Genomic DNA, 14,232 nt, shown 5'->3' with positions numbered 1-14,232 from the left:
GAATCTGAGTTTTTTAAATTCAGTTTAGATTGATTTAATAGGTGGGTCAAATTTTTGACACCCCTATTATCACTTGGGATGATTTTAAATTTTTAATATAAAATTTTTAAATTCATAAAATTTTTATACTGAAAGAAATCATCTTAAACGAAGACTTTGTTTGAAGTTATATTAAAAGAAAAATGTCAGTAGTTAATTTAACTGAACCTATAAAACATGTCAAAAACTTAGCTCGGATCAAACCTAAAGCAACCTAAAAGCTAAGTTTGGTGTTGAGATTCAATCAAATGCCATTATTGTTTTTTTGTTTTTTGAATAAGATATCTTATTAAGAATTAAATTTCATTTAAATTTAATAAAAAAATCATCACTAATATTTTCTAATCAAATCTTTTTAAATCTACATCAACCTTTCTTAACATAGACTGAATCTAATACATCTACCCTCCTAATTAGATCATTCAAAAACCGACATCTTATGCAATCAAACAATATAAGGAGCTCTAATCTTATTAGCCACCGGAGTACTCGAACCTTTTCATGTATATAACAATTTCGCATTCTATCTCTAAATGTAAGGCCACTCATCCAACTCAACAGCTTTTATGCTTCTCTTTTAGCGGCCAATTGCGCCATAAAACCAAAAAGGCTAAATAAAACCAAAAAGGCAAAGCCTGCACTCCTTAGACAATGGCCACCCCTAAAAATCTAACAAAAAATTATTTATCCAAACCAAACCGACTTACTCGGTACCATCCATATTATTCTGTGTGGAATCTGGAGGGCGTTTAGAGGCCAATAAAAATGTGCCACATCACTCTAAAAATATACCGCACTCGGTACATTGCACTTAACCGGACGAGAAACCTGTCCGGTCCCATTTTTTAGAAGTAGTTCAACGAGCATAAAGCATCATACACAGTTACTGCAAATAAAAATATCGTTACGCACAAGATCCAAAATCCACAGTAAGCATAAAAGTGCCCCTAATGCACCATAAAATAAAACTTTTTTAAGAAGTTCAACACAGAAGAAACCAACACCAGGATTTCTGACAAAAGACGCTTAAGATTTTGTGAAGACAACTAATGATTAGGGAAGCAGATTTAAACAAAGCAAGAAAGGTTCTATACGAAGAGATTTCTGATTTGTTTTTCACTCTTCAGCCACATTGACCAACTCATACTCCACTAAAGAAAGGTTGTTACCATCCTTGACTGAAAAGCTCGCAGGTTCAGTTACCTCAACACGCCCCCACTTGTCTACAGCCAGCCTCATCGACCCCTTGAACATATCTATCTTAGCATTGCGGAGGGTCACTGTCGCACCAACCTTCATCATATCAACTGACAAAATAGAGTAGCCAATGTAAGCCAACAAAATATTTCATTATAAAATCATTTTTTTTTTATGTAACAGTTTATTTCACTTTTTTAGCAAGATTTAGTCTTCGTTTGGGGGTTTTCTTACTGCTTCTTAAAGCAGTTTTCTAGTACATAAATTTTAATTTTTGTACTAAAAAATTGTTTCTGCTTTAAAAAGCAATAAAAAAAGCCGTCCCAAAAGCCGCCTTATTCATCCCAATTTTGCTACAAAAGCGAAGACAATAGCAGTTATCCTAAAAAAACAACAGACAAGTAACTTGCTAAGCATACAAAAGTAACTTTTAGTTAAAAAAAAATTTAATTTAACATATTTTTATACTGAAAGGTTGCTTTAGAAAGCTATTTCAAATGAAACCTTAGTGTGCTTTTTAATTGTTTTGCTTGTGTTTTTAAAAAAAAAAAATCAAGTTTAAAATATGCCAAAAAACTTGCTCACACTAATAACAAGCAATACTACAAGATAATATCCAAAAACAACATAAAGGGGATTCCTTCGATACAAATTCAGTCAAAACAAAGACGTTTGCATATACATAGAAAGGAGTAAAAATATAATAGCAGCGCATGGTGTAATAATTTGTATGTGTTCTATCATTCCATATATACGGGAGATAACAAAGTTGGCTGTTTCAACATTTGTGCATTGCAAAAATATCAAGCTAGCTCGCTGAATACCAATTCCTTAACAAAACAATACATAACCTACATAAAACTTAGAGAAGTTTACTCAATAAATTTGCGTATGACTTCCAAAATTTCCATGCGTAGGCACTAAAGCTCAAACTTTTCAAAAAAGTTCAAAAAATAAGAGAAGACTGTATAGAGGAAGCAATGGAAATGGAGAATTCTCTTACAAAATGTGTATTTTCTACAACTACAAAGAATACAATTCCTTTTGTTGCATGTCAGAAGGCGGGTCTTGCTATTGGTAGTGTTCGGAGGGTGAGTTTATCGGTTTAGTGTTACCCAGATAAATAGATTAATCCTCATAAGAGGCACAAACATTTATGGTGGAAAAACCTGAAGGAAGAAATAACAGGGCCTAACCTAATTTAAATAATTTTGTTAGGTATGTTCAAAAATGTAATGGCTCGTCCCTTCTATGATGTCGGCAAACAGACTAACACAAGAACAGTTTATGGAACCAGTGACGAAGGACATAGACTTCAATCAACATTGAATAGGTCTTAGAGTTATCAGATTCATCTCATTAAAACACATTCCAGCTAACTTGTAAAATATAGAAGACATTTGACCCCTCAAATGGCATGGAGAATTTTTTAATTATAGTTAGAGGTAATATTTAGAGAAAACCAAAAATCTGAACCGAATCTATCTTATTTGGTTAGTTTGGTTAATTTCTTGAAATATTGATTCATTTATCAGTAATAAATTGAACTTTTTTTCGATTTAGGGTATTGGTTCAATTTTTTTTCATTTTTGAAACTAACAGCCGATATACACCAATATTTTCAAATGTTAAATCAATCAAGTTTATGAAATGATTCTTTGATTTGAACTAAACAAGAGATAGAAAGATAAACATGTCCAATGTTTATATACTTAATTGAAATGATTCTCTTATTTAATGAAAAAAAATTATTATCAGTTAAAAATTCGATTTCTTAAAATCAAACCGGATAAACCTAAACTACATTTCAGTTCGTTTTGGTTCGTTTTAACAAATTTTTTTGTCGGTTTGGTTTTCTCAATTTCAAATCCATAACTATATGTTTTTACGAATTCATCAACCAATCCATCCAATCAAACTAAATGCATGCCTCTAATAAAGTTTTGGAACTTTACCTTAGGCTTATTTGGACTCGAATTAAGCCATTCGTATTAATTTTTGGTACAACTCACCTAACTGCATTGTCTTGAGTATAAATTTCGTGAAAATGGTATTCATATGATCGTGAAGTTTATTCTAAAAGTTTGACCTAAACACTTTGGTACTTTCAAATCTAAAATTTACATCAAATTTTGGACTAGATCAAAACAAAATTTAGTAACGAGTCATTTGCACCACATTTTTTTACGTCAAAATTATAAGCCAAAAATTCTCTAAATATTGAAATTTTTTAAATGTAATACCAAATTTTGGAAATTTTCAAGACATGACCTCTCTCCTAGGAGATAAACATAAAACCTTCTTAGACCAACGAACGAAATAATTACCCCTTGATCATAATTTCACCCTTCAATCAAATTGACACGTCATTCAAAACAAAATTTGTTGAAAAGTTTATTTATTTTTTCCAAAATAACTCAAAATTGCCTTCAGAAGCTCTATTAGGACTCAAATAAGCCAAAATTAAATCTAGAACATCAAAAAATACCTTTGGGGTTTTGAAATGCTCTAAAAGGCCTACATAAGGCAAAAATTGGGCCTAGAGATGTGAGTGGATGGATACGAGAGGCTGCACGTTGATAAGCTTTCAATTTTGTACTTCAAATTTGAGTGAACAAGCCCTTTTGTATTTTTTTTTATTATTTCCTATTTAAAAATCCTTTTGGGGGTTTTTGTTGGGTTGGGGGGGGGGGGGGGGGGGGGGGGGGGGGGCGCAAATTCAAATTATGGAGGCATATTAATAAACATGGTTGGGTTTATTTTGGGATATAAAAAAGTTGGTTGATACATATCCAAAATGGACATCGAAGTATTAAAAAACGCCCTTATAACCCCCTTCACAATACCACAAATGGTTGGTCTTAAGGCTTTTACATTGAGAGGAAGAAGGCACTGCTCAAGTTAAGGCGAGAGTCATTAGTCTCAAACCATCAACTCTAACTACAGATCTATTGTGATCACATGATCCCCATTATGATGACATATTATAGTTTCATGAACAAATAACATTCTATCATGGAGAACTTTCAACAAACTAATTTGGTTTCCAAGAGCAACTTTCCTATTTTCACTTTTGGGCTTGAGCAAAGAAGGGAGGTTTCATTAAAGAGGATAGGAATATCTGAATAACATTTAGTTGTTGGGACATAACAAATATGGACTTTATTATCCCAAAGAAAGTTATGAATCTCTTTTCTCAACTCACAAGGCAGAAGCAAAATTGCATAAACAAGTGGGTTTTAGGGCTCTTTGATTTTACAAGAGCAATAAAAAACATGTCCACGACAATGGAGGTCACAATATGAACATCATTATGGCCATCATTTTGTGAGTCTACACTATGAAGGAGATCGAGAATCTTAAAAAAAAGTGAAAGCATCGAGCAAGAGGCATTAATCAATGGCTGGCAACAATGGATAGGCAACATAGATGTCAGCATTAGTTTCCTGAAAATGTCGACACAGTTTAACGGCCAGGCAATGAACAATATCAACTTCGGTTGATAACAAACAATGCTAGAAGTAGGTGCTTACAGGTGATCGATGCAGTTGCCTTTCTGGCTATAAGGAAGATCAGGTAGCCAAAGAAAGCGTAAGTCAGGACAGGTGAAATCCCAATAAAGGTCGTTAAGATTCAAAACAAAGATTGAAGCTTGGAAATTCTCTAAGCTTGAAAATTATTTCCACCAAAAAGATACTTCCCGAATGTATAAAAGCATGGACTATTTATAGATTTCTGAAGGTAACATCTTAATGTTTTAATGGTCTTGAAATTGATAAGGTCTTGGAATTATTTGATTAATCCAATTTAATCGTTTCAACTATAATTATGCAAAATTTAGAGTGGATTTGACCCCTTAAATGGCATTAAAAAAAATTTCAATTATACTTCCCAACGCTTGTCTTGAATTAAGTTATTATTGATGTTGTTGGTTACATCTCCCATAACATCATTATTTTGAGTAAAAGTTATCTATAAATGAGTTTAAATAACCTTGGAGTTTATTATGAAGGTTTATGATCCAAATGTTTGGGTACTTTGAGATAAAAAATTTGCAACAAAATTCATGCTTGATCATATAAATATTTTGATTTCTCATTTGCAAACCCATTTTTGGACAAAAAAATTGCAAGTCCAAGAATAATTCTGATCTTGGAAATTTTGCTATGTAAAATCACAATTTTGACAAAATTTCAAGGTGTGATAACTCATTGTGCGCCAACTTATACCTCCCCCTTAAGATAGTGAATCAAGTAATTTCCCCTTAATCACAACCTTTAATAAAGCCCGAACATCATTCAAGATGAAAATTGCAAAAATAATATATTTTAATTTCTTCAAAATAACTCAAAACTACCTCTAGATTCTCTATTGGGACTCCTAATAGCCAAAATTGAGTATTAATCTGAAAATGCTCAAAAAGGCTTGGTTAGGCAAAAAGTAAGGGCCCAAACGCATGCTAGTAGGCTCGAGACACAACTAGCCATAGTGGCCCACTAGCGGACCCATGAGCACACGTTACAAGTTTGAGTAAACAAGCTTATCATGTCTTCTCCATCTTGTAAGAAGAAGCATAAAAGAAGAGAACTTTCTATACTAATAAATCAAATTAAACATTTGGTTAATGCATGCCAAAGCATGAGTGATGGACATCTTTCAGATGTAAATAAGATAGGCCCAATAGGCCCACCAACGATCATGATTGTTAAGACTAAATTTAGAAGCATTATATATATATATATATATATATATATATATATGATACCATCCATATTTTCTGTGCGGAGTCCGGAGGGTGTATGGAGGCCAATAAAAATGCACAACGTCACTCCAAAAATGTACCGCACTCAGTGCATTGCACTTAACCGGACGGGAAACCGGTCCGGTGACCGCACAGAATAATAACTCCCATATTTTAGAAGAAATTCAACGAGCATAAAGCATCATACACAGTAATGCAAATAAAAATCTTTACGCACAAGATCCAAAATCCATAGTAAGCATAAAAGTGCCCCTAATGCACCATAAAATAAAGCTTTTTAAGAAGTTCAACACAGAAGAAACCAACACCAGGATTTCTGACAAAAGACGCTTAAGATTTTGTGAAGACAACTAATGATTAGGGAAGCAGATTTAAACAAAGAAAGAAAGGTTCTATACGAAGAGATTTCTGATTTGTTTTTCACTCTTCAGCCACATTGACCAACTCATACTCCACTAAAGAAAGGTTGTTACCATCCTTGACTGAAAAGCTCGCAGGTTCAGTTACCTCAACACGCCCCCACTTGTCTACAGCCAGCCTCATCGACCCTTTGAACATATCAATCTTAGCATTGCGGAGGGTCACTGTCGCACCAACCTTCATCATATCAACTGACAAAAACAGAGTAACCAATGTAAGCCAACAAAATATTTCATTATAAAATCATATTATTTTTTTATGCAATGTTAGACCGGTCCATTCGACCAGTTCAGTTGGTCCGACTGGACCGACCTATGCGAACAGAGGCGGATTTCTCCGCCTCCTGTACGCGCCAAACACATGCATGGCGTGCGTGAGCCATTTTAGGAAGTTTAGGAGGGAAATTAAATGTAGGGATTGTTTAGAGATTTCCTTTTGAATTGTATGTATTAAATAGTTTGTTTTCCTAGGGATATGACATCTTGAATTTGGCTGCAATTTGAGATCTATTAGATTTAGGTTTTCTTTGGGCTCTAGCGGCGTCTAGAGATTTGGGAGAGATCGATCCTCCTCTCAAATAGAGGATCATTTGTATCTTGTTATTTTCCATTTCCCTTTCATCAAATAATACAAATCATCTACTGTTTCATGGTTTTGTATGGATTTTTGTGGAGAATTCTCGCTGTTTTCCAAAGATTGACAGGAAATACTTGAGATATACAAATGTTTCCTATCATGCAACAGCTTATTTCACTTTTTTAGCAAGAATTATTCATCCCAATTGTGCTACAAAAACGAAGACAATAGCAGTTAACCTAAAATACAATAGACAAGCAACTCGCTAAGCATAGAAAAGTAACTTTTTAGCACAAATTTTTTTAATTTAATAAATTGTTATACTAGAAAGCTGCTTTAGAAAGTAGAAAGAAAACTGTTCCAAATGAAAACTTAGAATGTTTTTTAATTGTTTTGCTTTTGTGTTTTTAAAAACAAATCGAGTTGTTTATAATATGCCAAAAAACTTGCTCACACTAACAACAAGCAATACTACAAGATAATATCCAAAAACAACAAATGGGATTCCTTCGGTACAAATTCAGTCAAAACCAAGATGTTTCCATATACATAGAAAGGGGTAATAATGTGTTTGTGTTCTATCATTTCATATATAGGTGAGATAACAAAGTTTGCTGTTTCAGCATTTTTGCATGCAAAAATATCAAGCTAGCTCGCTGAATACCAATTCCTTAACAAAACAATACATAACCTACATAAAACTTAGAGAAGTTTACTCAATAAATTTGCGGATGACTTCCAAAATTTCCATGCGTAGGCATTAAAGCTCAAACTTTTCACCCAAGTTCACAAAATAAGAGAAGACTGTAATAGAGGAAGCAAAGGAAATGGACAATTCTCTTACAAAATGTGTATTTTCTACAACTATAAAGAATAAAATTCCTTTTGCTGCATGTCAGAAGGCGGTCTTGCTATTGTTAGTGTTTGGAGGGAGAGTTTATCGGTTTAGTGTTACCCAGATAAATAGATTAAGCCTCATAAGAGGCACAAACATTTATGGGTGGAAAAACCTGAAGGAAGAAATAAGAAGGCCTAACCTAATTTAAATAATTTTGTTATGTGTGTTCAAAACTGTAATGGCTCATCCGTTTATGATGTCGGCAAACATAACTATAACACATGAACAGTTTGTGTGTGTTTGCGTGCAGGGTGTTGAAGGCAGTGGAAAATATTAACACATTCCAGCAGCTAACATGTAAAATATAGAGGACAGACCCCTCAAATGGCACGGAGAATTTTTTAATTATATTTAGAGGTAATATTTAGAGAAAACCAAAAATCTGAACCGAATCTATCTTATTTGGTTAGTTTGGTTATGTTCTTGAAATATTGATTCATTTATTAGTAATAAATTGAACTTCTTTTCGATTTTGGTTATTGGTTCAATTTTTTTGTTTTTGGAAACTAACAGCCGATATACACTAATATTTTCAAATCTTAAATCAATCAAGTTTATGAAATGATTCTTTGATTTGAACTAAGCAAGAGATAGAAAGATAAACAAGTCCAACGTTAATATACTTGAAATGATTCTCTTATTTAATGAAAAAATTATTATCAGTTAAAAATTCGATTTCTTAAAAATCAAACCGGACAAACCTAACTACATTTCAGTTCGTTTTGGTTCGTTTGTACAGATATTTTTCTCGTCCAAAACTAATTGTTTTTTACGAATTCATCAACCAATCTATCCAAACAAACTAAATGCATGCCTCTAATTATGTTTTGGAACTTTATCTTAGGCTAATTTTGACTCGAATTAAGCCATTCGTATTACTATTTGGTACAACTCACCTAATTGCATAGTCTTGAGTATAAATTTCGTGAAAATGGTATTCATATGATCGTGAAGTTTATTCTAAAAGTTTGACCTAAACACTGGTGCTTTCAAATCTAAAATTTACATCAAATTTTGGACTTGATCAAAACAAAATTTATTAATGAGTCTTTGCACCATATTTTTTTATGTCAAAACTATAAGTCCAAAAATTCTCTAAATCTTGAAATTTTTTAAATGTAATATAAACATTTGGAAATTTCCAAGACATGACCTCTCCTTGGACATAAACATAAACCTTCTTAGAGCAATGAATGAAATAAATACCCCTTGATCGTAATTTCACCCTTCAATCAAATGGGCACGTCATTCAGAACAAAATTTGTTGAAAAGTTTATTTATTTTTTCCCAAAGTAACTCAAATTTGCCTTCAAAAGCTCTATTAGGACTCAAATAAGCCAAAATTAAATCTAGAACATTAAAAAATACCTTTGGGGTTTTGAAATGCTCTAAAAGGCCTACATAAGGCAAAAAAATGGGCCTATAGATGTGAGTGGGTGGATACGAGAGGCTGCACGTTGATGAGCTTTCAATTTTGTGATTCAAATTTGAGTGAACAACCCCTTTTGGATTTCTTTTGAATTTTTTTTAATTATTTCCTATTTAAAAATACTTTTAAAAGGAGGGGGGCAAATTAAAATTATGGAGGCATATTAATAAACATGGTTGGGTTTATTTTGGGATATACAAAAGTTGGTTGATATATATCCAAAATGGACATTGAAATAAATGAATATAGTGGAAATTAAAGAACGCCCTTAGAACCCACTTCACAATACCACAAATTGCTTGGTCTTAAGGGTTTTACATTGAGAGGAAGGCACTGCTCAAGTTAAGGTGAGAGTCATTAGTCTCAAACCATCAACTCTACCTACAGATCTATTGTGACGACATGATCCCCATTATGATGACATGTCATAGTTTCATGAACAATAACATTCTATCATGGAGTGCTTTCAACAAACTAATTTGGTTTTCAAGTGCAACTTTCCTATTTTCACTTTTGGGCTTGAGCAAAGAAGAAATAAAATCAACATGAAGAAGGGAGGTTTCATTAAAGAGGATAGGAATATCTGAATAAAATTTACTTGTTGGGACATAACAAATATGGACTTCATTATCCCAAAGAAAATTATGAAATCTCTTCTCTTAACTCACAAGGCAGAAGCAAAATTGCATAAAAAGTGGGTTTTAGGGCTCTTTGATTTTATACGAGCAATAAAAGACATGTCCACCACAATGGAGGTCGCAATATGAACATCATTATGACCATCATTTTGTGAGTCTACACTATGAAGGAGATCGAGAATCTTAAAAAATAGTGAAAGCATCGAGCGAGAGGCATTAATCAATGGCTGGCAACAATGGATAGGCAATATAGGATGTCAGCATTAGTTGCCTGAAAATGTCGACACCATTTATTTAACGATGGCCAGGCAATGAACAATACCAACTTCCATTGATAACGAACAATGCTAGAAGTAGGTGCTTACAGGTGATCGATGCGGTTGTCTTTCTGGCTATAGGGAAGATCAGGTAGCCAAAAAAGGCGTAAGTCAGCACAGGTGAAATCCCCAAAAAGGTCGTTAAGATTCAAAACGACGACTGAAGCTGGGGAATTCTCTAAGCTTGAAAATTATTTCCACCAAAAAGATTCTTCCCGAATGTATAAAGCATGGCCTATTTATAGATTTCTAAAGGGAACATCTTAATGTTTTGATGGTCTTGAAATTGAGTAGGTCTTGGACTTATTTGATTAATCCAGTTTAATCGTTTCAACTATAATTATGCAAAATTTAGAGTGGATTTGACCCCTTCCTTAACTGGCATAAACAAAATTTCAATTATACTTTCCAACGCTTGTCTTGAATTAAGTTATTATTGATGTTGTTGGTTACATCTCGCATAACATCACTATTTTGAGTCAAAGTGATCTACAAATGAGTTTAAATAACCTTGGAGTTTATTATGAAGGTTTATGATCCACATGTTTGGGTACTTTGAGATAAGAAATTTGCAACAAAATTCATGCTTGATCATATAAATATTTTGATTTCTCATTTGCACCCCATTTTTGGACAAAAAAAATTGCGAGTCCAAGAATAATTCTGATCTTGGAAATTTTGCTATATAAAATCACAAATTTGAGAAAATTTCAAGGTGCGATAACTCATTGAACGCCAACTTGGACCTCCCCCTTAAGATAGTGAATCAAGTAATTTCCCCTTATCACAACCTTTAATAAAGTCTGAACATCATTCAAGATGAAAATTGCTAAAATAATATATTTTAATTTCTTCAAAATAGCTCAAAACTACCTGTAGATTCTCTATTGAGACTCCTAATAGCCAAAATTGAGTATTAATCTGAAAATGCTCAAAAAGGCTTGGTTAGGAAAAAAGTAAGGGCCCGAACACATGCTAGTAGGCTCGAGACACAACTAGTCAACTAGCCATAGTGGCCCACTAGCGGACCCATGATCACACGTTACAAGTTCTATAAGATGATAGTGAGACCTTCAACCATTGGGCTTGTTGTGTGATAGAAAAGTTCCTCACAAACTTAAGGGAAAATTCTATAAGATGATAGTGAGACCTTCAAAGCTTTATGGTACAGAATGTTGGCCATTGAAAGAGAAGCATAATATTAAGTTCAATGTTGCAAAGATGAGGATGCTCAGGTGGATGAGTGGCTTTACTCTTAGAGATGGGATACGAAATAAGCATATACGTGAAAAGGTTGGAGTAGCTCCAGTGGAAGATAAGATTAGAGAGAGTCACCTTAGATGATTTGGTCACATAAAATGGCAGCCTTTTGATTACCCGGTTAGGAAAGTATATGTATTATATTTGACTTATGTTAATAAAGGTAGAGGTGGACCTAAAAAGACTTAGTTAAAAAATAATAGAAATGACCTTTCTTTATTAGATTTCGATGATAATTTGACTCTTAACATGACACAATGAAGAAAAAGGATTCATGTAGCCGACCCCATAGTGGGATAAACGCTTGTTGTTGTTGTTGTTCCAAAGAATCGACCATCATAAATGATGAAAATTATAATAAAGAAGAATTACATGGGCTAGAAAGCAATATAATTTGAACGAAAGAAACTACCTGAAATGATCTCATATTATAAAGACATTTAAAAATGGAAAGGGAAAATCAATCATTTGTTAATCCTTCTCTTAATCTAAAAAATCAAAAGTTTACACTTGGGATAAAGCAAATTACATGGTCATGCCACAATTTATGGAATAACATTATGTCTGAAATTAGTGGGTCGTATATGTTCCAAGAAACCACAAAAGGCATTTGAGAAGTTATCAAAAAGACTTGCTCAAAACCTAAAAAATCCACTCTGAGCTCTAAAATCAAGATGAAGCTCACAACAATCAAGCAAATGTAACCTCTTTATCATTAAATACTATAACTCCATGAAGGTCTATTGGCTAGAACTAGAATACTACAAAGATATCAAGATGAAATGCACTGATGATGCTTTATAATTTGTAGAAAAAAGTGTTTGAGTTTCTTGTGGAACTCAAAAATGAATTTAAACAACCACATTATATATCTCCATTCTTCATCCACTATAACACCTTCAATCTCCACTCTTCGTCCACTATAACACCTTCAACACCTCCCTGCATCCCTCATAATTCCACATTATATATCTCCTTTTCCATTCCTTTCTTTCCATTTTCAATTAGAGATCGCCTCTCTTCCTTCTATATATGATTCAATTGCATTTTCTAGCTTGGCCTTGTTTGTTTAGTTGTTCGAAATAACATTTTCAATTCAAGAGAACGGTGATAAGAATTAAAAAACTCCATGGCGCATATTGAATAAGAACCATTGGTAGGTGTTCCAAGACATTGTTTTAGAGTTGTTTTACCTAAACATGCCAGTAGATATTTGATTGCTTGCTCGGTAAAAATATGAAACATATTTAAGAAAATCACTATCCCGATATTTATCATATGTATTGACCTCATAATATGCACATGAATACGCATACATACAGGTAATTCCTTTCCTACTGATATGCACAAAACAATAAAAAAAAACTAAGTTCAATATCTAAGTTTGGATCATTTTTTAACCAATTTTGGGCAAACAAAAGGAACGGTGCAGACCCATTCTCATTCCATTCTATTTCCATCCGGTGTTTACAAACCCAGCTCAAGTGGAAAGCAGTGAAGACATCCTTCTCATTGAAACACCCGCATGTCAGTTCTTCGTTAGTGTGCCACATGTATTTGTATGACCTCTTATAACCTTGATACGAGCCAACAAATGGAGCATTATGAAATGTAAATATATACAACAAGACAACCTATTTGTTTTATTTGTAAGCTGTCATATGTGTGTCTCTAATCAGGATTCGTTGGAAGCTTCAGGCTTGGGAAAATAATACGAATGGAGCCCCATGCATCGAGTACACCAAGGCATTGGCATCTTCCAATCGAACATCTCAAAATAACCCAGCTGAGAAAATAATTGAATGCATAGCCATAGGAGCCCAAAAAACATTCTAATTGCCACTTTAATTCATCTACAATCTCTTCTCACCGGACAAAGAACAAATTAAAAGGAACCCAACCAAATCCAGCAGACACCAAAGAAACCATAAATTAACCTAAACCAGGCCCCTAAACAAATCAAAGAGAAGCAGATACGGAGAGAGGGGGGGAGAGAGGCGGAAGGAAAACGAACCCTGGTCGTTGCGAGCGGTAAAAATGATGGTCCCTGTCTCATCTCCGACGATGCATTCGGAAATCTTCGATTGTCGGGGCTGGGTAGATGCCGCCCGACTCTTCTGTAACACGGTCTTCGATTCAAGAACCTTCACCGAAAGAGTGTGTCCGTTCGTCCCCGGCTTCAACTGATCCACCTTCACGAACACCGGCTTCCTCATTGCAGGTCTCACCATCTGTCCCTGCTCCTCCACCATCTGTTCCTGCTCCCTAATCATCTGTCCCTGCGGTCCCTGCTCCCTCATCATCTGTCCCTGCTCCCCCTCCGCCGCCGTCGACATTTCTGCCCGAATCAGAGAAACCCTAAACCTAACCTTTACAGGATCGGACGTCCGAAATAAATACCGAAAGTAGAGCCCGTAAAAAACTTCTCTATCCGATTTTTTTTCTTCTGTTAGCGAATCGAGTGCTGGCGAAGACCGGAAGAGGCGATAAACGAGGAGAGCGATGTAAAATGTCCCGCGAAAGAGTTTAAGTGGAGCCGAATTGGATTTAATTTGATTATACAAAAAATTATCAAATATGTGATACAGAGGGATCTTTTGTATTGGACATGCTCGCGCGGGCTACAGATTTGGGTGTATGGGCTTCTGCTTCGAAAAGATTAACATGACGGGGATCTTATGACTTTCTCTCAGAGC

At 34.3% G+C, this 14,232-nt stretch overlaps 1 protein-coding gene across 2 annotated transcripts; it reads right to left on the bottom strand.

The window, feature by feature from the left end:
* Nucleotides 1-955: 955 nt before the first annotated feature.
* LOC110094411 (uncharacterized protein At4g28440) lies at nt 956-14,001 on the bottom strand. Of its 2 annotated transcripts, none has more exons than XM_028692453.1 (2): nt 13,551-14,001; nt 956-1,346 (listed from the first exon to the last, which is right to left on the bottom strand). In XM_028692453.1, exons 1-2 carry the CDS (start codon nt 13,870-13,872, stop codon nt 1,156-1,158), a joined length of 513 nt encoding a protein of 170 aa, XP_028548286.1. In that variant the 5' UTR covers nt 13,873-14,001; the 3' UTR covers nt 956-1,155. The 2 variants fall into 2 exon arrangements, with proteins under 2 accessions (XP_028548286.1, XP_020675301.1); XM_020819642.2 differs by lacking the exon at nt 956-1,346 and adding an exon at nt 6,255-6,609 and having other exon boundaries at nt 13,551-13,998.
* Nucleotides 14,002-14,232: the final 231 nt, after the last annotated feature.

The sequence above is a fragment of the Dendrobium catenatum genome, unplaced genomic scaffold (genome assembly GCF_001605985.2).
Source record: "Dendrobium catenatum unplaced genomic scaffold, ASM160598v2 original_scaffold_209636, whole genome shotgun sequence".
Lineage (NCBI taxonomy): Eukaryota > Viridiplantae > Streptophyta > Magnoliopsida > Asparagales > Orchidaceae > Dendrobium > Dendrobium catenatum.
Note: the sequence above shows the minus strand (reverse complement) of the source record. Positions and strands in the feature narration are given on the sequence as shown.

What these genes read in the sequence shown, in the direction of transcription:
- LOC110094411 (XM_028692453.1), bottom strand. Translation starts at nt 13,872, where the DNA reads ATGTCGACGGCGGCGGAGGGGGAGCAGGGACAGATGATGAGGGAGCAG. An exon ending in TACCGCTCGCAACGACCAGG is followed by an intron (nt 1,347 to 13,550) that starts GTTCGTTTTCCT and finishes CTATTTTGTCAG; the next exon opens with TTGATATGATGAAGGTTGGT.